Below are 25806 nucleotides of genomic sequence, written 5' to 3'. Positions count from 1 at the left end.
CCCTCCTCCCCTCCCCTCCCCATTTCTCCCCTCCCTCCCTCCATCCCTCCCTCCCTCCCCTCCCTCCCTCTCCTCCCTTCCTCCATCCCTCCCTCCATCCCTCCCCTCCCTCCCTCCCCTCCCTCCCCTCCCTCCCTCCCTCCATCCCCCCTCCCTCTCTCCCTCCATCTCCCCCCCCTCCCCCCTCCCCCTCCCTCTCCTCCCTCTCCCCCCTCCCTCTCCTCCCCCTCCCCCCTCCCCCTCCCTTTCCTCCCCTACCTCTATCCTTCCACTCTACATCTCCCTCCCCATCTCCCCCCCTCCCCCCCCCTCCCCCCACCCCCCCTCCCCCTCCCCTCCCCTCCCCCCCCCCCAGGAGTCAACACACACACAGAGAGAGAGCGAGAGGGTTACTCGACCTCGAGAACGATGCCGGGGACAACGAGAACCTGGAGCCCGCCCAGCCACCAGCAGCAGCAGCGGCGACGACTCGCTCCAACGTGGGACGCTTTGCGGGGGCCCCCGAGGCGGCCCCCCCCCTCGCCGCCGCCGCCGGGGGTGGGGGGGGCTCACCCAAACGGGGGTCACCCAATCGGGAGTCCCCTTGAGACCCCCGGACGCACCCAGACCCCCACGACCCCCTCGCTGTGCTCACGGTTCAGCCGCTGCTGTGATTGGTTCTTCTGCTGCCGCTGCGGATCTCGGTCAGTGGGGGGCCCCGGTGGTGGCGGGGGTCGTGGGGGGCCCGTGGGGGGTGGGGGGGTGGAGATGAAGCCAAGGGAGCCCCCCACGACCCCCGTGACCCCTGGAGGTCCCGGGGTGCCTCCGATGCCCTCGGCAGATGAAGACCCCGCCGGAGAGCCCGCACCTGTGGACCCGGTTACAGGTGAGAGTGGTGGTGGTGGTGAGTGTGGTGGTGGTGGTGGTGAGTGTGGTGGTGGTGGTGGTGGTGAGCGTGGTGTTGGTGCGCGTGGTGGTGGTGGTGGTGGTGGTGAGCGTGGTGGTGGTGGTGGTGAGCGTGGTGTTGGTGCGCGTGGTGGTGGTGGTGGTGGTGGTGAGCGTGGTGTTGGTGCGCGTGGTGGTGGGTGGTGGTGGTGGTGAGCGTGGTGGTGGTGGTGGTGGTGGTGAGGGTGGTGGTGGTGGTGGTGAGCGTGGTGGTGGTGGTGGCGAGTGTGGTGGTGGTGGCGAGTGTGGTGGTGGTGGTGGTGTGTGAGCGTGGTGGTGGTGGTGGTGAGCGTGGTGGTGGTGGTGGTGGTGGTGAGCGTGGTGGTGGTGGTGAGGGTGGTGGTGGTGGTGAGGGTGGTGGTGAGGGTGAGCGTGGTGAGCGTGGTGGTGGTGGTGAGCGTGGTGGTGGTGAGTGTGGTGGTGGTGGTGGTGAGTGTGGTGGTGGTGGTGGTGGTGTGAGTGTGGTGGTGGTGAGTGTGGTGGTGGTGGTGGTGGTGAGCGTGGTGGTGGTGGTGAGCGTGGTGGTGGTGGTGAGGGTGGTGGTGGTGGTGAGCGTGGTGGTGGTGGTGGTGGTGAGCGTGGTGGTGGTGGTGGCGAGTGTGGTGGTGGTGGTGGTGGCGAGTGTGGTGGTGGTGGTGGTGAGCGTGGTGGTGGTGGTGGTGAGCGTGGTGGTGGTGGTGGTGGTGAGCGTGGTGGTGGTGGTGAGGGTGGTGGTGAGGGTGAGCGTGGTGAGCGTGGTGGTGGTGGTGAGCGTGGTGGTGGTGAGTGTGGTGGTGGTGGTGGTGAGTGTGGTGGTGGTGGTGGTGAGTGTGGTGGTGGTGGTGAGTGTGGTGGTGGTGGTGGTGAGCGTGGTGGTGGTGGTGAGCGTGGTGGTGGTGGTGAGCGTGGTGGTGGTGGTGAGCGTGGTGGTGGTGGTGGGGAGCGTGGTGGTGGTGAGTGTGGTGGTGGTGAGCGTGGTGAGGGTGAGCGTGCTGAGCGTGGTGGTGGTGAGCGTGGTGGTGGTGAGTGTGGTGGTGGTGAGTGTGGTGGTGGTGGTGGTGGTGAGTGTGGTGGTGGTGAGTGTGGTGGTGGTGGTGGTGAGCGTGGTGGTGGTGAGCGTGGTGGTGGTGAGCGTGGTGGTGGTGGGGAGCGTGGTGGTGGTGGTGGGGAGCGTGGTGGTGGTGGTGGGGAGCGTGGTGGTGGTGGTGGTGAGTGTGGTGGTGGTGAGCGTGGTGAGGGTGAGCGTGCTGAGCGTGGTGGTGGTGTGGATCCGGCAAAAACAACCCCCTACCTCGAACGGCAACGCTGTGGTGGGCATTGCCATGGCAGGAATGGCCAACTTGGATCGGCCTTTCCCCTCGTGGCGTTTGTCGCCACCACAGCAGCCAAATGGGGGCTCTGGATGGGTGCGAGGGGCTGGTAACCCCTCCACCTTCAATTAATTACCACGATTCCACGGAACGAAAGTCTAATTTTACTGGTGGCCCCGAGGGGACAGGCGTCTATGACGTCTCCTGGCCAAACCCAATTTGGCGGAGCCAGGAGACGGAATCTTTACCCTCGGGGCTCCTCCAGAAACAGCAATAAGCCACTACGGGTGGCCACGTGGAATGTTCGAATGCTCACTTGCGGAGGAGAGGCTGCCACTCCTCTGTCGGGAGCTGGAACGGTACCGCCTGGATCTCTGTGGTATTCAGGAGGTCCGGTGGACCGGCTCTGGCTCCTGCCACCATGAGGGGTGGACAGTCCTCTACTCGGGGCAGGAGACTGCCAAACAACAGGGAGTGGCTCTTCTTCTGAACAAAAGAATGAAGGGGTTGTGGGAGCGTGGCGGTGAGGTGTGGGAAGCTGTAAGCCCCAGGCTACTCTGGGCTCGCCTTCCCATCAAACAGAGGCGAGGAGTGGTGGTCGTGGTTACTTATGTCCCCACCGAAGATGAACATCAGTAGGTAGGAGGCTGCTAGACTTCTGTGCGGCCCATGGGCTTGTAATTACCAACACGCTGTTCCGGCATCGGCGCATCCACACAACATCATGGATGCATGCCGGGTCCAAGCAAGAACATCTGCTGGACTACGTAGTGACGGACCAGCGGATGCGAGCCCATGTCCTTGACACAAGGACCTACCGTGGCGCTGATCTGCCCACTGACCATCGACTTGTCACCTGTAAGATGCGCCTGCAATTTTTCCAATCCGGTGGTGGGTATACACCCAGGACCCAGAGGTGGGACAAAGTCATTGTTATGCAAGTCCAAGTCGAGTCGCAAGTCATCAAATTCATGACTCGAGTCTGACTCGAGTCCAAGTCACATGACTCGAGTCCACATCTCATAGGTGGGACAAAGTCATTGTTATGCAAGTCCAAGTCGAGTCGCAAGTCATCAAATTCATGACTCGAGTCTGACTCGAGTCCAAGTCACATGACTCGAGTCCACACCTCTGCCAGGACCCCATTCAAACTTAAGGTGGCCTAGTCTCAGCTAGCTGATGAAAGTTGCAAGCGAGAATTTCATCATCGCTTGCAGCTGGGGTTAGCATCATCTCCCACTACTCCTGATGTCGAGGGTAAATGGGCGAGGTTTAGGACTGTGGCTCATGCAGCTGCAATGGCTGCTTTGGGTACGCGGTCCAGACCTCCCCAGAGACCCTGGCTGACAGAGGAGGTGTTCAGGCTGGCTGAGGAATAAGTATAACCCGTAAAAACAAAGTTTTTCACTATAAATCCTTTATATGCGTGGCGGCTAGAGTCCTCTCGTCCTCTGGCTTGAGATGGCTGCTACCTATGGGTCAGATGATGGCATTGCACCATTAAGCAATTGGTAATTCAATATAATATTTTTGTCCTAAAAAGTGAAACGTTTTGGGGAAAAAACATTTCACGAACATTAATCGTCACGCACAACGAGTCTGTGTGCCAAAATGTCAGCTCGATTGGATCACGGGAAGTGGGTTAAAAAAACGACCGAAAGATTTGCACGGTCGTAAGCAAGCAAGCGAGCAAGCGAGCGAACTTAATATAAAGGATTTAAAAAGCGACAGGCCCACTCTCATCGGCTACAGCTTCCCACGTCGGAGAATGAGGAGGGCTTACCGCAGCATTCGCTCGGAGGTTCGGAGAGCCGTGAGGCGCTGCGAGGATGATTGGGTGGTGGTCGCGGGTTGCTGAGGAGATGGAGTCTGCCTCAGTGGCCCGCGATCACAAATCGCTCTTTAACTCCATCAAAAAAAGTAACGTGTAGTACCACACCTATTACCATCATTAGGGGAAAGAACGCTGATCCAATCTCTGACGTCACCGTCACTTAGTGGGGTCGTTGTGGTGGTGGTGGTGGTGAGTTTGGTGATTCCACCGTGAAAGAAGCAATGCTCTCACCCACTCCACCATCTCCCCCTTCCTCCCACCTCTCCCACGTGTCTCTGTGGGTGACTTTCTCGTTTTTCAAGATTTTCACGCAAAACCAGCACCCCTGGTGTGCGTACACCCCCCCCCCGCGTCTCCCTCGCGTTCCCACCACCCCGCCCCCCCCCGTGCCCCCCCCCCCCGTGTCCCCCCGTGTCCCCCCCCGCGTGTCCCCCTCCCGTGTCCCCCCCGTGTCCCCCTCCCCACCATGTCCCCCTGTGCCCCCCCCCGTGTCCCCCGCGTACCCCCCCCCCCGTGTCCCACTCCCCCCCCCCGTGTCCCCCTCCCCCCCGTGCCCCCCCGTGTCCCCCCCCTCACCATGTCCCCCCCCTCACCATGTCCCCCCCCCGTGACCCCCCCCCCACCATGTCCCTCGTGCCCCCCCCCGTGCCCCCCTCCTCACCATGTCCCCCTCCCCCACCATGTCCCCCGTGTCCCCATCATCCTAGGCATGTCCCCCCCCCCCGTCATGTCCCCCCCCCCCCGTCATGCCCCCTCCCCGTGTCCCACCCATGCCCCTCTCACGCCCCCCCCCCCTCACCCCCGTCCTCACCCCCCCTCCCCCCCCCTCCCCCCCCCCAGGCGTGTCCCGGATGCAGGCTCTGTGGGTGCACGCAGGCGGCCGTGGCGCGGGGCCGGGGGATTGGAACCGCGCGCGTCACCGCAGCGCCGAGTACGCGGCGCCCCACGTGGTCACCCGCAGGGGGACGCCCGTGTTGCTGCACGCAGCCTTCTCACGGGCTCCCACCCACGGCATGGACAGGGTCTCCGTGGAGCTCGAGATCGGTGGGGCACGCTCGCCTGGTCACCCACATAGTCACTCAGCCACTCAATCAATCAATCACTTACTCACTGACTCAGCCACTCAGCCACTCACTCAGCAACTCAGCCACTCACTCAGCCACTCAGCAACTCACTCAGCCACTCACTCAGCCACTCACTCAGCCACTCACTCAGCCACTCACTCACCAACTCACTCAACCACTCACTCAGCCACTCACTCAGCCACTCACTCAGCCACTCACTCACCCACTCACTCAGCCACTCACTCGCTCAGCCACTCACTCACTCACTCAGCCACTCACTCAGCCACTCAGCCACTCGCTCACTCAGCCACTCACTCAGCCACTCAGCCACTCGCTCACCCACTCACTCGCTCAGCCACTCACTCGATCACTCAGCCACCCACTCAATCACTCAGCCACTCACTCACTCAGCCACTCACTCAGCCACTCACTCAATCATTCAGCCACTCACTCAGCCACTCAGCCACTCACTCACTCAGCCACTCACTCACTCAGCCACTCACTCAGCCACTCACTCAGCCACTCACTCGCTCAGCCACTCACTCACTCACTCAGCCACTCACTCAGCCACTCACTCACTCAGCCACTCACTCACTCAGCCACTCACTCAGCCACTCACTCAGCCACTCACTCACCCACTCACTCAGCCACTCACTCACCCACTCACTCACTCAGCCACTCACTCAGCCACTCAGCCACTCGCTCACTCAGCCACTCACTCAGCCACTCAGCCACTCGCTCACCCACTCACTCGCTCAGCCACTCACTCGATCACTCAGCCACCCACTCAATCACTCAGCCACTCACTCACTCAGCCACTCACTCAGCCACTCACTCAATCATTCAGCCACTCACTCACTCAGCCACTCAGCCACTCACTCACTCAGCCACTCACTCACTCAGCCACTCACTCAGCCACTCACTCACCCACTCACTCAGCCACTCACTCACCCACTCACTCGCTCAGCCACTCACTCACTCACTCAGCCACTCACTCAGCCACTCACTCACTCAGCCACTCACTCACTCAGCCACTCACTCAGCCACTCACTCAGCCACTCACTCACCCACTCACTCAGCCACTCACTCACCCACTCACTCGCTCAGCCACTCACTCACTCACTCAGCCACTCACTCAGCTACTCAGAGCAGGCCCCGTGTTGCTGCACGCAGCCTTCTCTCGGGCTCCCAACGACGGCGTGGACAGGGTCTCCGTGGAGCTCGAGATCGATGGGGATCGCTCGCATAGTCACTCACTCAGCCACTCAGCCACTCAATCACTCAGCCACCCACTCAATCACTCAGACACTCACTCACTCACACACTCAGCCACTCACTCAGCCACTCACCCAGCCACTCACCCACTCACTCAGCCACTCACTCAGCCACTCACTCAGCAACTCACTCACCCACTCAATCACTCAGCCACGCACTCACTCACCCACTCACTCACTCAGCCACTCAATCACTCACTCAATCACTCAGCCACCCACGCACTCACTCACTCGCTCACTCACCCACTCATCACGGTGGCTATGAGATGTTAACTCCCTCGCCTGGTACACAGGAGGTCGTGGGTTCCATCCCGACCCTGACGACGCCTGCTGCTGCTGCTGTATATATGGAGTCTGCGTCTCTCTCTCAGCATCATCATCACGGTGGCTATGAGATGTTGACTACCTCGCCTGGTATACAGGAGGCCGTGGGTTCCACGGCCTCCTGTATACAAGCGACAGGCGATCTGTCGCTTGTGACGGGCGAGCCAAGGGGTGTCCTGGGTGGTGTGTGGGACGCTCCTGCAGAGGTCGCAAGTGGGTTTTGATTTTTTACCCGTACCCGTACCCGGCCGCACCAGGGTCGCAAACGGTTACCCGTACCATACCCGTACCCTACCCGTACCCGTACTCTACCCGTACCCGTATCCTACCCGTACCCGTACCCGGCCGTACTCTACCCGTACCCGTACTCTACCCGTACCCGTACTCTACCCGTACCCGTATCCTACCCGTGCCCGTACCCGGCCGTACCCGTACCCTACCCGATACCCGGCCGGGTACGGGTAGGGTACGGGTATCGGGTACCCGATTGCGACCTCTGGGATGAAGCCATGTTGCAGGCGCGGGTGGGTTGATTCTAGGAACTTGAATTGTGAGAAGAGACAAGACGTTGGGAAATGAGTGACAATCACGGTGACTCACCAGTGACTCACGGCCTACCCGTACCCGTACCCGGCCGCACCAGGGTCGCAAACGGGTACCCGTACCCTACTCGTACCCTACACCCCTACCCGGCCGGGTATGGGTATCGGGTACCTGATTGCGACCTCTGGGATGAAGCCACGTTGCAGGCGCGGGTGGGTTGATTCTAGGAACTTGAGTTGTGAGAAGAGACAAGACGTTGGGAAATGAGTGACAATCACGGTGACTCACGGCCTACCCGTACCTGTCTTGCGTGACGACACGTAAGGTGATGTCGTCACGGGGATTGTGGTGTGCGGTTAGTGAGTGATTAGTCAGGGATTGGGCGGGTCGGTGTCTCTCCCTGTATCACTCTCGCTCCATGTGTGTCTCTCTCTCTCTCTCCCATGTGTGTCTCTCTCCCATGTGTGTCTCTCTCTCCCATGTGTGTCTCTCTCTCGCTCCATGTGTCTCTCTCTTTTTTTTTACTGGACTTTATGTAACCCCCCCCCTAAAGCTCTCTCGCTCTCTCCACACCCACCTACCCACCCACCCACCACACCAAACCAAACCCACCCACCACACCAAACCCACCTACCCACCCACCACACCACACCACACCCACCTACCCACCCACCACACCACACCCCACCCACCCACCACACCCACCCACCCACCACACCACACCCACCCACCACACCACACCCCACCCACCCACCCATCACACCAAACCCACCTACCCACCCACCACACCACACCCACCCACCACACCACACCCACCTACCCACCACACCAAACCCACCCACCCACCACACCCCACCCCACCCACCACACCACACCCACCTAGCCACCACACCACACCACACCCACCCACCAAACCCCACCCCACCCACCACACCCCACCCACCCACCCACCACACCAAACCAAACCCACCCAGGCTCCCACCCACAGCTGAACAAGGGCACCCACCTGATTTTCCCCGTGGAGACACGCGAGGATGACGTCGCCTCCGACAACGACGACACGGACTGCACCCCGGGCGCTTGGTGGGCCTCCGGAGGGCCGACGGAGGCCGGCGGCCAGGGCGGTGGGGACCGCTGTCGGAGGAAGGCCCTCTGGCTCCGGGTGGGGGCCGACTGCCCCGTGGGCAAGTGGCGGCTCTACGTGTCCACGCAGGGACCCGCAGGCAACCAACGTTCGGCACGCAAGGAGGAGAACGACATCTACATCATCTTCAACGCCTGGTGTCCCGGTGAGACACACAGAGACCCGCAGAGAGACACAGAGACACACAGAAACACACAGAGACACACAGAAACACACAGAGACACAGAGACACACAGAGACATCTACATCATCTTCAACGCCTGGTGTCCCGGTGAAACACACAGACCTTTAGAGACACGCAGAGACACACAGAGACATCTACATCATCTTCAACGCCTGGTGTCCCGGTGAGAACCGCAGAGACACAGAGAGACACACAGAGACACACAGAGACACACAGAGACACGCAGAGACACACAGAGACACACAGAGACATCTACATCATCTTCAACGCCTGGTGTCCCGGTGAGAACCGCAGAGACACACAGAGACCCATAGAGACACACAGAGACACACAGAGACCCATAGAGACACACAGAGACACACAGAGACACACAGAGACATCTACATCATCTTCAACGCCTGGTGTCCCGGTGAGAACCGCAGAGACACACAGAGACCCATAGAGACACACAGAGACACACAGAGACCCATAGAGACACACAGAGACACACAGAGACACACAGAAACACACAGAGACACACAGAGACACACAGAGACATCTACATCATCTTCAACGCCTGGTGTCCCGGTGAGAACCGCAGAGACACACAGAGACACACAGAGACACACAGAGACACACAGAGACACACAGAGACACACAGAAACACACAGAGACACACAGAGACACACAGAGACATCTACATCATCTTCAACGCCTGGTGTCCCGGTGAGACCCGCAGAGACACACAGAAACACACAGAGACACACAGAGACACACAGAGACACACAGAGACACACAGAGACATCTACATCATCTTCAACGCCTGGTGTCCCGGTGAGAACCGCAGAGACACACAGAAACACACAGAGACACAGAGAGACACACAGAGACACACAGAGACACACAGAGACACACAGAGACACACAGAGACATCTACATCATCTTCAACGCCTGGTGTCCCGGTGAGAACCGCAGAGACACACAGAGACACACAGAGACACACAGAAACACACAGAGAGACACACAGAGACACACAGAGACACACAGAGACACACAGAGACACACAGAGACACACAGAGACATCTACATCATCTTCAACGCCTGGTGTCCCGGTGAGAACCGCAGAGACACACAGAGACACACAGAGACACACAGAGACACACAGAGAGACACACAGAGACACACAGAGACATCTACATCATCTTCAACGCCTGGTGTCCCGGTGAGACCCGCAGAGACACGCAGAGAGACACAGAGACACACAGAGACACACAGAGAGACACACAGAGACACACAGAGACATCTACATCATCTTCAACGCCTGGTGTCCCGGTGAGACCCGCAGAGACACGCAGAGAGACACAGAGACACACAGAGACACACAGAGAGACACACAGAGACCCATAGAGACACAGAGAGACACAGAGACATCTACATCATCTACAACGCCTGGTGTCCCGGTGAGACCCGCAGAGACCCACAAAGACACACAGAGACACACAGAGACACACAGAGACACACAGAGACCCATAGAGACACAGAGAGACACACAGAGACCCACAGAGACCCACAGAGACACACAGAGACACACAGAGACCCATAGAGACACAGAGAGACCCATAGAGACCCATAGAGACCCACAGAGAAACACAGAGACCCATAGAGACCCACAGAGACCCAAGTAGACCCACAGAGACCCACAGAGAAACACAGAGACCCATAGAGACCCGCAGAGACACGCAGAGACACACAGAGACACAGAGGCCCGCAGAGACACACAGAGACCCATAGAGACCCACAGAGAGACCCATAGAGACCCACAGAGACCCACAGAGAAACACAGAGACCCATAGAGACCCACAGAGACCCAAGTAGACCCACAGAGACCCACAGAGAAACACAGAGACCCATAGAGACCCGCAGAGACACGCAGAGACACACAGAGACCCATAGAGGCCCATAGAGACACACAGAGACCTATAGAGACACACAGAGATCCATAGAGACACAGAGAGACCCACAGAGACACATAGAGACATCTACATCATCTTCAACGCCTGGTGTCCCGGTGAGACCCGCAGAGACACGCAGAGAGACACAGAGAGACACAGAGACACACAGAGACACAGAGAGACCCATAGAGAGACACAGAGACACACAGAGACCTATAGAGACATCTACATCATCTTCAACGCCTGGTGTCCCGGTGAGACCCGCAGAGACACGCAGAGAGACACAGAGAGACACAGAGACACACAGAGACACAGAGAGACCCATAGAGAGACACAGAGACACACAGAGACCTATAGAGACATCTACATCATCTTCAACGCCTGGTGTCCCGGTGAGACCCGCAGAGACACGCAGAGAGACACAGAGACACAGAGAGACACACAGAGATACACAGAGATCCATAGAGACCCACAGAGACCCATAGAGACACACAGAGACGCACAGAGACCCACAGAGACCCATATAGACCCATATAGACACACAGACACACAAAGACACACAGAGTCACACAGAGACACACAGAGACATCTACATCATCTTCAACGCCTGGTGTCCCGGTGAGACCCGCAGAGACACGCAGAGAGACACAGAGACACACAGAGACACACACAGAGACACACAGAGACACACAGAGACATCTACATCATCTTCAACGCCTGGTGTCCCGGTGAGACCCGCAGAGACACACAGAGACACACAGAGACCCGCAGAGACACACAGAGAGACACAGAGAGACACACAGAGACACACAGAGATCAATAGAGACACACAGAGGCACGCAGAGACACACAGAGACACAGAGAGACACACAGAGACACACATAGATCAATAGAGACACACAGAGACACGCAGAGACACACAGAGACACAGAGAGACACACAGAGACACACATAGATCAATAGAGACACACAGAGACACGCAGAGACACACAGAGACACAGAGAGACACACAGACACACAGAGATCCATAGAGACACACAGAGACCCATAGAGATCAATAGAGACACACAGAGACCCATAGAGACCCAAAGAGATACATAGAGACACACAGATACTTATAGAGACCCATAGAGAACCACAGAGACACGCAGAGACACGCAGAGAACCACAGAGATCCATAGAGACACACAGAGACCTATAGAGACACACAGAGACACAGAGACACACAGAGACACACAGAGATACACAGAGACACACAGAGACTCATAGAGACACACAGAGACCCACAGAGACCCATATAGACACACAGAGACACACAGAGACACACAGAGACATCTACATCATCTTCAACGCCTGGTGTCCCGGTGAGACACACAGAGACCTATAGAGACCCATAGAGAACCACAGAGACACACAGAGACACACAGAGACCCACAGAGACCCATAGAGACCCACAGAGACCCACAAAAACCCACAGAGAAACACAGAGACCCAGAGACCCACAGAGACACACAGAGACACACAGAGACCCACAGACACACACAGAGACCCACAGACACACAGAGACACACAGAGACACACAGAGACCCACAGAGACACACAGAGACACACAGAGACACACAGAGACACACAGAGACCCACAGACACACAGAGACACACAGAGACACACAGAGACCCACAGAGAACCACAAAGACCCATAGAGACACGCATAGACCCCCAGACACCCGCAGAGACCCGCAGAGACCCGCAGAGACCCACAGAGACCCACAGACACTCACAGAGAAACACAGAGACCCACAGAGACCCACAGAGACCCACAGAGACCCAAGTAGAACCCTACATAATCCTCAACGCCCGGTATCCCAGTCAGACTCATAGAGAATCCTCTCCCCCCCATGCCCCCCCCCCTCCCCCTCCCCCCCTCTACCTCTTCCCGTGTCCCCCCCCCCTCGCCCCCTCCCCCCCCCCGTGCCCCCCCTCTGTGCCCCCCTCCTGTGCCCCCCTCCCCCCTCCACCTCTTCCCGTGCCCCCCCCCCTCGCCCCTTCCCCTCCCCCCCCCCGTGCCCCCCACCTGTGCCCCCCCTCCCCCCTTACCCCCTCTACCTCTTCCCGTGCCCCCCCCCTCTCCACCTCCTCTCCCCCTTCACCTCCTCTCCCCCCGTGCCCCCCCCCTCGTCCCCTCCCCCCCGTGCCCCCCCTCCCCCTTCCCCCCTCTACCTCCTCCCGTGCCCCCCCCCCTCTCCACCTCCTCGCCCCCTTCACCTCCTCTCCCCCCGTGCCCCCACCCTCGCCCACTCCCCCCGTGCCCCCCCCCCTCGTCCCCCTCCCCCCCGTGCCCCCCTCCCCCTTCCCCCCTCTACCTCCTCCCGTGCCCCCCCCCTCGCCCCCTCCCTCCCCCCGTGCCCCCCACCTGTGCCCCCCCCTGTCCCCCCTTTCCCCCTTCCCCCCTCTACCTCCTCCCGTGCCCCTCCTCTCCCCCTTCACCTCCTCTCCCCCCGTGCCCCCCCCCCTCGCCCCCTCCCCTCCCCCCGTGCCCCCCCTCGCCCCCTCCCCCCCCTCCCCCCCCCGTGCCCCTCCTCTCCCCCTTCACCTCCTCTCCCCCCGTGCCCCCCCCCTCGCCACCTCCCCTCCCCCCGTGCCCCCCCCTCCCCCCCGTGCCCCCCCTCGCCCCCTTCCCCCCCTCCCCCCCCCGTGCCCCTCCTCTCCCCCTTCACCTCCTCTCCCCCCGTGCCCCCCCCCCTCGCCACCTCCCCTCCCCCCGTGCCCCCCCCCTCCCCCCCGTGCCCCCCCTCGCCCCCTTCCCCCCCTCCCCCCCCCGTGCCCCTCCTCTCCCCCTTCACCTCCTCTCCCCCCGTGCCCCCCCCCCCCTCGCCCCCTCCCCTCCCCCCGTGCCCCCCCCTCCCCCCCGTGCCCCCCCTCGCCCCCTCCCCCCCCTCCCCCCCCCGTGCCCCCCCCCCCTCCTAGAGGACACGGTGTTCATGGAGGAGGAGGCGTGGCGGAGGGAGTACGTGCTGGCCGACACCGGGCGCATCTACTACGGCACGGAGCAGCAGATCGGATCGCGTCCCTGGAACTACGGACAGGTGAGGGACCCCTCCTCCTCCTCCTCCTCCTCCTCACCTGTCCATCTACACCTGTCCATCTACACCATGGGCTCAGTGTCTCAGTGTCTCAGTGTCCCAGTGTCTCAGTGTCCCCGTGTCCCAGTGTCTCAGTGTCCCAGTGTCCCAGTGTCCCAGTGTCCTAGTGTCTCAGTGTCCCCGTGTCCCAGTGTCTCAGTGTCCCCGTGTCACAGTGTCTCAGTGTCTCAGTGTCCCAGTGTCCCAGTGTCCCAGTGTCCCCGTGTCCCCGTGTCCCAGTGTCCCCGTGTCCCAGTGTCCCCGTGTCCCAGTGTCTCAGTGTCTCAGTGTCCCCGTGTCCCCGTGTCCCAGTGTCTCAGTGTCTCAGTGTCCCCGTGTCCCCGTGTCCCAGTGTCCCCGTGTCCCAGTGTCTCAGTGTCTCAGTGTCCCAGTGTCCCAGTGTCCCCGTGTCCCCGTGTCCCCGTGTCCCAGTGTCCCCGTGTCCCAGTGTCTCAGTGTCTCAGTGTCCCCGTGTCCCCGTGCCCCAGTGTCTCAGTGTCTCAGTGTCCCCGTGTCCCCGTGTCCCAGTGTCCCCGTGTCCCAGTGTCTCAGTGTCTCAGTGTCCCAGTGTCCCAGTGTCCCAGTGTCCCCGTGTCCCCGTGTCCCCGTGTCCCCGTGTCCCAGTGTCCCCGTGTCCCAGTGTCTCAGTGTCTCAGTGTCCCAGTGTCCCAGTGTCCCAGTGTCCCCGTGTCCCCGTGTCCCAGTGTCCCCGTGTCCCCGTGTCCCAGTGTCCCAGTGTCTCAGTGTCTCAGTGTCCCAGTGTCCCAGTGTCCCAGTGTCCCCGTGTCCCCGTGTCCCAGTGTCCCCGTGTCCCAGTGTCCCAGTGTCCCTGTGTCCCCGTATCCCAGTGTCCCCGTGTCCCAGTGTCTCAGTGTCCCAGTGTCCCAGTGTCCCAGTGTCTCAGTGTCTCAGTGTCCCCGTGTCCCCGTGTCCCAGTGTCCCCGTGTCCCAGTGTCTCAGTGTCCCAGTGTCCCAGTGTCCCCGTGTCTCAGTGTCCCAGTGTCCCCGTGTCCCCGTGTCCCAGTGTCCCAGTGTCCCAGTGTGTCAGTGTCTCAGTGTCCCAGTGTCCCCGTGTCTCAGTGTCCCCGTGTCTCAGTGTCCCAGTGTCCCAGTGTCCCAGTGTCTCAGTGTCCCAGTGTCCAAGTGTCTCAGTGTCCCAGTGTCTCAGTGTCCCAGTGTCCCAGTGTCCCAGTGTCTCAGTGTCCCCGTGTCCCAGTGTCCCAGTGTCCCAGTGTCCCAGTGTCCCCGTGTCTCAGTGTCCCCGTGTCTCAGTGTCCCAGTGTCCCCGTGTCCCAGTGTCCCCGTGTCCCAGTGTCCCAGTGTCTCAGTGTCTCAGTGTCTCAGTGTCCCAGTGTCCCAGTGTCCCCGTGTCCCAGTGTCCCAGTGTCCCAGTGTCCCCGTGTCCCAGTGTCCCCGTGTCCCCGTGTGCCCGTGTCCCCGTGTCCCAGTGTCCCAGTGTCCCAGTGTCTCAGTGTCCCAGTGTCCCAGTGTCCCAGTGTCCCAGTGTCCCAGTGTCTCAGTGACCCAGTGTCTCAGTGTCTCAGTGTCCCCGTGTCCCCGTGTCCCAGTGTCCCCGTGTCCCAGTGTCTCAGTGTCCCAGTGTCCCAGTGTCCCAGTGTCTCAGTGTCCCAGTGTCTCAGTGTCCCAGTGTCCCAGTGTCCCCGTGTCCCAGTGTCCCAGTGTCTCAGTGTCCCAGTGTCCCAGTGTCCCAGTGTCTCAGTGTCCCAGTGTTTCAGTGTCCCAGTGTCTCAGTGACCCAGTGTTTCAGTGTCTCAGTGTCCCAGTGTCCCCGTGTCCCAGTGTCCCAGTGTCTCAGTGTCCCAGTGTCTCAGTGTCCCAGTGTCCCAGTGTCCCAGTGTCTCAGTGTCCCAGTGTTTCAGTGTCCCAGTGTCTCAGTGACCCAGTGTCCCAGTGTCCCAGTGTCCCCGTGTCCCAGTGTCCCAGTGTCCCAGTGTCTCAGTGTCCCAGTGTCCCAGTGTCCCCGTGTCCCAGTGTCCCAGTGTCTCAGTGTCCCAGTGCCCCAGTGTCCTAGTGTCCCCGTGTCCCAGTGTCCCAGTGTCTCAGTGTCCCAGTGTCCCAGTGTCCCAGTGTCTCAGTGTCCCAGTGTTTCAGTGTCCCAGTGTCTCAGTGACCCAGTGTCCCAGTGTCCCAGTGTCCCCGTGTCCCCGTGTCCCAGTGTCCCAGTGTCCCAGTGTCTCAGTGTCCCAGTGTCCCAGTGTCCCAGTGTCTCAGTGTCCCCGTGTCCCAGTGTCCCAGTGTCCCAGTGTCTCAGTGTCCCAGTGTCCCAGTGTCTCAGTGTCCCAGTGTCCCAGTGTCTCAGTGTCTCAGTGTCCCAGTGTCTCAGTGTCCCAGTGTCTCAGTGTCCCAGTGTCCCAGTGTCCCAGTGTCCCAGTGTCCCCGTGTCTCAGTGTCCCAGTGTCCCAGTGTCCCAGTGTCTCAGTGTCCCAGTGTCCCAGTGTCTCAGTGTCTCAGTGTCTCAGTGTCCCAGTGTCTCAGTGTCTCAGTGTCCCAGTGTCCCAGTGTCCCAGTGTCCCAGTGTCTCAGTGTCCCAGTGTCTCAGTGTCTCAGTGTCTCAGTGTTCCAGTGTCCCAGTGTCTCAGTGTCTCAGTGTCCCAGTGTCCCAGTGTGTCAGTGTCCCAGTGTCCCAGTGTCTCAGTGTCCCAGTGTCCCAGTGTCTCAGTGTCCCAGTGTCCCAGTGTCCCAGTGTCCCAGTGTCCCAGTGTCCCAGTGTCTCAGTGTCTCAGTGTCCCAGTGTCCCAGTGTCTCAGTGTCCCAGTGTCCCAGTGTCTCAGTGTCCCAGTGTCCCAGTGTCTCAGTGTCCCAGTGTCCCAGTGTCTCAGTGTCCCAGTGTCCCAGTGTCCCCGTGTCCCAGTGTCCCAGTGTCCCAGTGTCTCAGTGTCCCAGTGTCCCAGTGTCCCCGTGTCTCAGTGTCCCAGTGTCCCAGTGTCTCAGTGTCTCAGTGTCCCAGTGTCTCAGTGTCCCAGTGTCCCAGTGTCCCAGTGTCTCAATGTCCCAGTGTCCCAGTGTCTCAGTGTCCCAGTGTCCCCGTGTCCCCGTGTCTCCGTGTCCCCGTGTCTCCGTGTCTCCGTGTCTCAGTTCGAGAGGGACGTGTTGGAGGCGAGTGTGATGATCATGGACCGTGTCCCCGTGTCCCCGTGTCCCCGTGTCCCCGTGTCTCCGTGTCTCCGTGTCCCCGTGTCTCAGTGTCCCAGTGTCCCCGTGTCCCCGTGTCTCCGTGTCTCCGTGTCTCTGTGTCTCTGTGTCTCTGTGTCCCCGTGTCCCCGTGTCTCCGTGTCTCCGTGTCCCCGTGTCTCAGTGTCCCAGTGTCCCCGTGTCCCCGTGTCTCCGTGTCTCCGTGTCTCCGTGTCTCCGTGTCCCCGTGTCTCAGTGTCCCAGTGTCCCCGTGTCCCCGTGTCCCCGTGTCTCTGTGTCTCTGTGTCTCTGTGTCTCTGTGTCCCCGTGTCCCCGTGTCCCCGTGTCTCCGTGTCTCCGTGTCTCTGTGTCTCCGTGTCTCCGTGTCTCCGTGTCTCAGTTCGAGAGGGACGTGTTGGAGGCGAGTGTGATGATCATGGACCGTGTCCCCGTGTCTCCGTGTCCCCGTGTCTCCGTGTCCCCGTGTCTCCGTGTCTCAGTTCGAGAGGGACGTGTTGGAGGTGAGTGTGATGATCATGGACCGTGTCCCCGTGTCTCCGTGTCTCCGTGTCTCCGTGTCTCCGTGTCCCCGTGTCTCAGTGTCCCAGTGTCCCAGTGTCCCAGTGTCTCAGTGTCCCAGTGTCCCAGTGTCCCAGTGTCTCCGTGTCTCCGTGTCCCCGTGTCTCCGTGTCTCAGTTCGAGAAGGACGTGTTGGAGGCGAGTGTGATGATCATGGACCGTGTCCCCGTGTCCCCGTGTCCCCGTGTCTCCGTGTCTCCGTGTCCCCGTGTCTCCTTGTCTCAGTTCGAGAAGGACGTGTTGGAGGCGAGTGTGATGATCATGGACCGTGTCCCCGTGTCCCCGTGTCCCCGTGTCTCCGTGTCTCCGTGTCCCCGTGTCTCCGTGTCTCAGTTCGAGAGGGACGTGTTGCAGGCGAGTGTGATGATCATGGACCGTGTCCCCGTGTCTCCGTGTCCCAGCGTCCCCGTGTCTCCGTGTCTCCGTGTCCCCGTGTCTCCGTGTCTCCGTGTCCCCGTGTCTCCGTGTCCCCGTGTCCCCGTGTCTCCGTGTCTCAGTTCGAGAGGGACGTGTTGCAGGCGAGTGTGATGATCATGGACCGTGTCCCCGTGTCTCCGTGTCCCAGTGTCCCCGTGTCTCCGTGTCTCCGTGTCCCCGTGTCTCCGTGTCTCAGTTCGAGAGGGACGTGTTGGAGGCGAGTGTGATGATCATGGACCGTGTCCCCGTGTCCCCGTGTCTCCGTGTCTCCGTGTCCCCGTGTCCCCGTGTCTCCGTGTCTCCGTGTCTCAGTTCGAGAGGGACGTGTTGGAGGCGAGTGTGATGATCATGGACCGTGTCCCCGTGTCTCCGTGTCCCAGTGTCCCCGTGTCTCCGTGTCTCCGTGTCCCCGTGTCTCCGTGTTTCAGTTCGAGAGGGACGTGTTGGAGGCGAGTGTGATGATCATGGACCGTGTCCCCGTGTCCCCGTGTCTCCGTGTCTCCGTGTCCCCGTGTCCCCGTGTCTCCGTGTCTCCGTGTCTCAGTTCGAGAGGGACGTGTTGGAGGCGAGTGTGATGATCATGGACCGTGTCCCCGTGTCCCCGTGTCTCCGTGTCTCCGTGTCTCAGTTCGAGAGGGACGTGTTGGAGGCGAGTGTGATGATCATGGACCGTGTCCCCGTGTCTCCGTGTCTCCGTGTCCCCGTGTCTCCGTGTCTCAGTTCGAGAGGGACGTGTTGGAGGCGAGTGTGATGATCATGGACCGTGTCCCCGTGTCCCCGTGTCTCCGTGTCTCCGTGTCTCAGTTCGAGAGGGACGTGTTGGAGGCGAGTGTGATGATCATGGACCGTGTCCCCGTGTCTCCGTGTCTCCGTGTCCCCGTGTCTTCGTGTCTCAGTTCGAGAGGGACGTGTTGGAGGCGAGTGTGATGATCATGGACCGTGTCCCCGTGTCTCCGTGTCTCCGTGTCCCCGTGTCTTCGTGTCTCAGTTCGAGAGGGACGTGTTGGAGGCGAGTGTGATGATCATGGACCGTGTCCCCGTGTCTCCGTGTCTCCGTGTCCCCGTGTCTTCGTGTCTCAGTTCGAGAGGGACGTGTTGGAGGCGAGTGTGATGATCATGGACCGTGTCCCCGTGTCTCCGTGTCTCCGTGTCCCCGTGTCTTCGTGTCTCAGTTCGAGAGGGACGTGTTGGAGGCGAGTGTGATGATCATGGACCGTGTCCCCGTGTCTCCGTGTCTCCGTGTCCCCGTGTCTTCGTGTCTCAGTTCGAGAGGGACGTGTTGGAGGCGAGTGTGATGATCATGGACCGTGTCCCCGTGTCTCCGTGTCTCCGTGTCCCCGTGTCTTCGTGTCTCAGTTCGAGAGGGACGTGTTGGAGGCGAGTGTGATGATCATGGACCGTGTCCCCGTGTCTCCGTGTCTCCGTGTCCCCGTGTCTTCGTGTCTCAGTTCGAGAGGGACGTGTTGGAGGCGAGTGTGATGATCATGGACCGTGTCCCCGTGTCTCCGTGTCTCCGTGTCCCCGTGTCTTCGTGTCTCAGTTCGAGAGGGACGTGTTGGAGGCGAGTGTGATGATCATGGACCGTGTCCCCGTGTCTCCGTGTCTCCGTGTCCCCGTGTCTTCGTGTCTCAGTTCGAGAGGGACGTGTTGGAGGCGAGTGTGATGATCATGGACCGTGTCCCCGTGTCTCCGTGTCTCCGTGTCCCCGTGTCTTCGTGTCTCAGTTCGAGAGGGACGTGTTGGAGGCGAGTGTGATGATCATGGACCGTGTCCCCGTGTCTCCGTGTCTCCGTGTCCCCGTGTCTTCGTGTCTCAGTTCGAGAGGGACGTGTTGGAGGCGAGTGTGATGATCATGGACCGTGTCCCCGTGTCTCCGTGTCTCCGTGTCCCCGTGTCTTCGTGTCTCAGTTCGAGAGGGACGTGTTGGAGGCGAGTGTGATGATCATGGACCGTGTCCCCGTGTCTCCGTGTCTCCGTGTCCCCGTGTCTTCGTGTCTCAGTTCGAGAGGGACGTGTTGGAGGCGAGTGTGATGATCATGGACCGTGTCCCCGTGTCTCCGTGTCTCCGTGTCCCCGTGTCTTCGTGTCTCAGTTCGAGAGGGACGTGTTGGAGGCGAGTGTGATGATCATGGACCGTGTCCCCGTGTCTCCGTGTCTCCGTGTCCCCGTGTCTTCGTGTCTCAGTTCGAGAGGGACGTGTTGGAGGCGAGTGTGATGATCATGGACCGTGTCCCCGTGTCTCCGTGTCTCCGTGTCCCCGTGTCTTCGTGTCTCAGTTCGAGAGGGACGTGTTGGAGGCGAGTGTGATGATCATGGACCGTGTCCCCGTGTCTCCGTGTCTCCGTGTCCCCGTGTCTTCGTGTCTCAGTTCGAGAGGGACGTGTTGGAGGCGAGTGTGATGATCATGGACCGTGTCCCCGTGTCTCCGTGTCTCCGTGTCCCCGTGTCTTCGTGTCTCAGTTCGAGAGGGACGTGTTGGAGGCGAGTGTGATGATCATGGACCGTGTCCCCGTGTCTCCGTGTCTCCGTGTCCCCGTGTCTTCGTGTCTCAGTTCGAGAGGGACGTGTTGGAGGCGAGTGTGATGATCATGGACCGTGTCCCCGTGTCTCCGTGTCTCCGTGTCCCCGTGTCTTCGTGTCTCAGTTCGAGAGGGACGTGTTGGAGGCGAGTGTGATGATCATGGACCGTGTCCCCGTGTCTCCGTGTCTCCGTGTCCCCGTGTCTTCGTGTCTCAGTTCGAGAGGGACGTGTTGGAGGCGAGTGTGATGATCATGGACCGTGTCCCCGTGTCTCCGTGTCTCCGTGTCCCCGTGTCTTCGTGTCTCAGTTCGAGAGGGACGTGTTGGAGGCGAGTGTGATGATCATGGACCGTGTCCCCGTGTCTCCGTGTCTCCGTGTCCCCGTGTCTTCGTGTCTCAGTTCGAGAGGGACGTGTTGGAGGCGAGTGTGATGATCATGGACCGTGTCCCCGTGTCTCCGTGTCTCCGTGTCCCCGTGTCTTCGTGTCTCAGTTCGAGAGGGACGTGTTGGAGGCGAGTGTGATGATCATGGACCGTGTCCCCGTGTCTCCGTGTCTCCGTGTCCCCGTGTCTTCGTGTCTCAGTTCGAGAGGGACGTGTTGGAGGCGAGTGTGATGATCATGGACCGTGTCCCCGTGTCTCCGTGTCTCCGTGTCCCCGTGTCTTCGTGTCTCAGTTCGAGAGGGACGTGTTGGAGGCGAGTGTGATGATCATGGACCGTGTCCCCGTGTCTCCGTGTCTCCGTGTCCCCGTGTCTTCGTGTCTCAGTTCGAGAGGGACGTGTTGGAGGCGAGTGTGATGATCATGGACCGTGTCCCCGTGTCTCCGTGTCTCCGTGTCCCCGTGTCTTCGTGTCTCAGTTCGAGAGGGACGTGTTGGAGGCGAGTGTGATGATCATGGACCGTGTCCCCGTGTCTCCGTGTCTCCGTGTCCCCGTGTCTTCGTGTCTCAGTTCGAGAGGGACGTGTTGGAGGCGAGTGTGATGATCATGGACCGTGTCCCCGTGTCTCCGTGTCTCCGTGTCCCCGTGTCTTCGTGTCTCAGCTCGAGAGGGACGTGTTGGAGGCGAGTGTGATGATCATGGACCGTGTCCCCGTGTCTCCGTGTCTCCGTGTCCCCGTGTCTTCGTGTCTCAGTTCGAGAGGGACGTGTTGGAGGCGAGTGTGATGATCATGGACCGTGTCCCCGTGTCTCCGTGTCTCCGTGTCCCCGTGTCTTCGTGTCTCAGTTCGAGAGGGACGTGTTGGAGGCGAGTGTGATGATCATGGACCGTGTCCCCGTGTCTCCGTGTCTCAGTTCGAGAGGGACGTGTTGGAGGCGAGTGTGATGATCATGGACCGTGTCCCCGTGTCTCCGTGTCTCAGTTCGAGAGGGACGTGTTGGAGGCGAGTGTGATGATCATGGACCGTGTCCCCGTGTCTCCGTGTCTCCGTGTCCCCGTGTCTCCGTGTCTCAGTTCGAGAGGGACGTGTTGGAGGCGAGTGTGATGATCATGGACCGTGTCCCCGTGTCCCCGTGTCTCCGTGTCTCCGTGTCTCCGTGTCTCAGTTCGAGAGGGACGTGTTGGAGGCGAGTGTGATGATCATGGACCGTGTCCCCGTGTCTCCGTGTCTCCGTGTCCCCGTGTCTCCGTGTCTCAGTTCGAGAGGGACGTGTTGGAGGCGAGTGTGATGATCATGGACCGTGTCTCCGTGTCTCCGTGTCTCAGTTCGAGAGGGACGTGTTGGAGGCGAGTGTGATGATCATGGACCGTGTCTCCGTGTCTCCGTGTCTCCGTGTCTCAGTTCGAGAGGGACGTGTTGGAGGCGAGTGTGATGATCATGGACCGTGTCCCCGTGTCTCCGTGTCTCCGTGTCTCAGTTCGAGAGGGACGTGTTGGAGGCGAGTGTGATGATCATGGACCGTGTCCCCGTGTCTCCGTGTCTCCGTGTCTCAGTTCGAGAGGGACGTGTTGGAGGCGAGTGTGATGATCATGGACCGTGTCCCCGTGTCTCCGTGTCTCCGTGTCTCAGTTCGAGAGGGACGTGTTGGAGGCGAGTGTGATGATCATGGACCGTGTCCCCGTGTCTCCGTGTCTCAGTTCGAGAGGGACGTGTTGGAGGCGAGTGTGATGATCATGGACCGTGTCCCCGTGTCTCCGTGTCCCCGTGTCTCAGTTCGAGAGGGACGTGTTGGAGGCGAGTGTGATGATCATGGACCGTGTCCCCGTGTCCCCGTGTCTCCGTGTCTCAGTTCGAGAGGGACGTGTTGGAGGCGAGTGTGATGATCATGGACCGTGTCCCCGTGTCTCCGTGTCCCCGTGTCTCAGTTCGAGAGGGACGTGTTGGAGGCGAGTGTGATGATCATGGACCGTGTCCCCGTGTCCCCGTGTCTCCGTGTCTCAGTTCGAGAGGGACGTGTTGGAGGCGAGTGTGATGATCATGGACCGTGTCCCCGTGTCCCCGTGTCTCCGTGTCTCAGTTCGAGAGGGACGTGTTGGAGGCGAGTGTGATGATCATGGACCGTGTCCCCGTGTCCCCGTGTCTCCGTGTCTCAGTTCGAGAGGGACGTGTTGGAGGCGAGTGTGATGATCATGGACCGTGTCCCCGTGTCCCCGTGTCTCCGTGTCTCAGTTCGAGAGGGACGTGTTGGAGGCGAGTGTGATGATCATGGACCGTGTCCCCGTGTCCCCGTGTCTCCGTGTCTCAGTTCGAGAGGGACGTGTTGGAGGCGAGTGTGATGATCATGGACCGTGTCCCCGTGTCTCCGTGTCTCAGTTCGAGAGGGACGTGTTGGAGGCGAGTGTGATGATCATGGACCGTGTCCCCGTGTCCCCGTGTCTCCGTGTCTCAGTTCGAGAGGGACGTGTTGGAGGCGAGTGTGATGATCATGGACCGTGTCCCCGTGTCCCCGTGTCTCCGTGTCTCAGTTCGAGAGGGACGTGTTGGAGGCGAGTGTGATGATCATGGACCGTGTCCCCGTGTCTCCGTGTCTCAGTTCGAGAGGGACGTGTTGGAGGCGAGTGTGATGATCATGGACCGTGTCCCCGTGTCCCCGTGTCTCCGTGTCTCAGTTCGAGAGGGACGTGTTGGAGGCGAGTGTGATGATCATGGACCGCGCGTCGCTGCCTCTGGCTGGAAGGGGCTGCCCCGTGAACGTTGTGCGGATCGTCTCGGCCATGGTGAGCACACCACACCGCAACCACCACAGCTCACCACACCACACCACACCACCACACCGCACCGCACCACACCCACACCTCACCACACCACACCGCACCGCACCACACCGCAACCTCACCACACATCCCTCCCTCAACTCCCTCCCCCCTCCCCTCTCCTCCCTCCCCCCTCCCCTCTCCTCCCTCTCCCCCCTCACCCCCCACCACCCCGCCCCCACCTGCCCCCCACCTGCCCCGCCCTCCTCCCTCTCCTTTCTCTCCTCCCCCCTCACCCCTCCCTCTCCTCCCTCCCTCTCCTCCCTCTCCTCGCTTCCCCCTCCCCCCTCCCCTCCCTCCTTCCCCCCTCCCCCTCCCTCTCCCCCCTCCCTCCTTCCCCCCTCCCCCTCCCTCTCCCCCCTCCCTCCCCTCCCTCTCCTCCCTCTCCCCTCTCCACCTCCCTCTCCCCCCTCCCTCCCCTCCCTCTCCTCCCTCTCCCCTCTCCCCCCTCCCTCTCCCCCTCCCTCCCCTCCCTCTCCTCCCTCTCCCCCCTCCCTCTCCCCCCTCCCTCTCCCCCCTCCCCTCCCCCTCCCTCTCCTCCCTCTCCCCCCTCCCTCCCCTCCCTCTCCTCCCTCTCCCCTCTCCCCCCTCCCTCTCCCCCCTCCCTCCCCTCCCTCTCCTCCTCTCCCCTCTCCCCCCTCTCCCCCCTCCCTCCCCTCCCTCTCCTCCCTCTCCCCTCTCCCCCCTCCCTCTCCCCCTCCCTCCCCTCCCTCTCCTCCCTCTCCCCCCTCCCTCTCCCCCTCCCTCCCCTCCCTCTCCTCCCTCTCCCCTCTCCCCCCTCCCTCCTCCCCCCCTCCCTCCCCTCCCTCTCCTCCCTCTCCCCTCTCCCCCCTCCCTCTCCCCCCTCCCTCCCCTCCCATCTCCCTACCTCTCCCCTCTCCCCCCTCCCTCTCCCCCCTCCCTCCCCTCCCTCTCCTCCCTCTCCCCTCTCCCCCTCCCTCTCCCCCCTCCCTCCCCTCCCTCTCCTCCCCTCTCCCCCCTCCCTCCCCTCCCTCTCCTCCCTCTCCCCTCTCCCCCCTCCCTCTCCCCCCTCCCTCCCCTCCCTCTCCTCCCTCTCCTCCTCTCCCCCTCCCCCCTCCCTCTCCCCCTCCCTCCCCTCCCTCTCCTCCCTCTCCCCCTCTCCCCCCTCCCTTCTCCCCCTCCCTCCCCTCCCTCTCCTCCCTCTCCCCTCTCCCCCCTCCCTCTCCCCCCTCCCTCCCCTCCCTCTCCTACCTCTCCCCTCTCCCCCCTCCCTCTCCCCCCTCCCTCCCCTCCCTCTCCTCCCTCTCCCCTCTCCCCCCCTCCCTCTCCCCCCCTCCCTCCCCTCCCTCTCCTCCCTCTCCCCCCTCCCTCTCCCCCCTCCCTCTCCTCCCTCTCCCCTCTCCCCCCTCCCTCTCCCCCCTCCCTCCCTCCCTCTCCTCCCTCTCCCCTCTCCCCCCTCCTCTCCCCCCTCCCTCCCCTCCCTCTCCTACCTCTCCCCTCTCCCCCCTCCCTCTCCCCCCCCTCCTCCCCTCCCTCTCCTCCCTCTCCCCTCTCCCCCCTCCTCTCCCCCCCTCCCTCCCCTCCCTCTCCTCCCTCTCCCCCCTCCCTCCCCTCCCTCTCCTCCCTCTCCCCTCTCCCCCCTCCCTCTCCCCCCCTCCCTCCCCTCCCTCTCCTCTCCTCCTCCCCTCCTCCCCCCTCCCTCTCCCCCCCTCCTCCCCTCCCTCTCCTCCCTCTCCCCTCTCCCCCCCTCCCTCTCCCCCCCTCCCTCCCCTCCCTCTCCTACCTCTCCCCTCTCCCCCCTCCCTCTCCCCCCTCCCTCCCCTCCCTCTCCTCCCTCTCCCCTCTCCCCCCTCCCTCTCCCCCCTCCTCCCCTCCCTCTCCTCACCTCTCCCCCCTCCCCTCCCCTCCCTCTCCTCCCTCTCCCCCTCATCCCCCCCTCCCTCTCCCCCCTCCCTCCCCTCCCTCTCCTCCCTCTCCCCTCTCCCCCCTCCCTCTCCCCCCTCCCCTCCCCTCCCTCTCCTCCCTCTCCCCTCTCCCCCCTCCCTCTCCCCCCTCCCTCCCCTCCCTCTCCTACCTCTCCCCTCTCCCCCCTCCCTCTCCCCCCTCCCTCCCCCTCTCCCCCCTCCCTCTCCCCCCTCCCTCCCCTCCCTCTCCTCCCTCTCCCCTCTCCCCCCTCCCTCTCCCCCCTCCTCCCCTCCCTCCCTCCCTCCCTCTCTCCCCTCTCCCCCCTCCCTCTCCCCCCTCCCTCCCCTCCCTCTCCCTCCCTCTCCCCTCTCCCCCCTCCCTCTCCCCCCTCCCTCCCTTCCCTCTCTCCCTCTCCCCTCTCCCCCCTCCCTCTCCCCCCTCCCTCCCCTCCCTCTCCTCCCTCTC

General features: G+C 61.6%; 1 protein-coding gene across 1 annotated transcript; it reads left to right on the top strand.

Annotated features, from left to right (window-relative positions):
• Positions 1-386: 386 nt before the first annotated feature.
• On the top strand, positions 387-23439 carry LOC144955142 (protein-glutamine gamma-glutamyltransferase K-like; the record flags this gene model as incomplete). The annotated part of the gene is made up of 5 exons (XM_078885463.1): positions 387-865; positions 4888-5091; positions 8227-8541; positions 13477-13595; positions 23332-23439. Coding segments are annotated over exons 1-5 (1203 nt in total), but the record flags the coding sequence as incomplete, so codon positions are not given.
• Positions 23440-25806: the final 2367 nt, after the last annotated feature.

This window comes from Lampetra fluviatilis, unplaced genomic scaffold (assembly GCF_964198595.1).
Source record: "Lampetra fluviatilis unplaced genomic scaffold, kcLamFluv1.1 SCAFFOLD_936, whole genome shotgun sequence".
Classification (NCBI taxonomy): domain Eukaryota; kingdom Metazoa; phylum Chordata; class Hyperoartia; order Petromyzontiformes; family Petromyzontidae; genus Lampetra; species Lampetra fluviatilis.
This window is presented reverse-complemented; position numbering and strand designations above follow the sequence as displayed.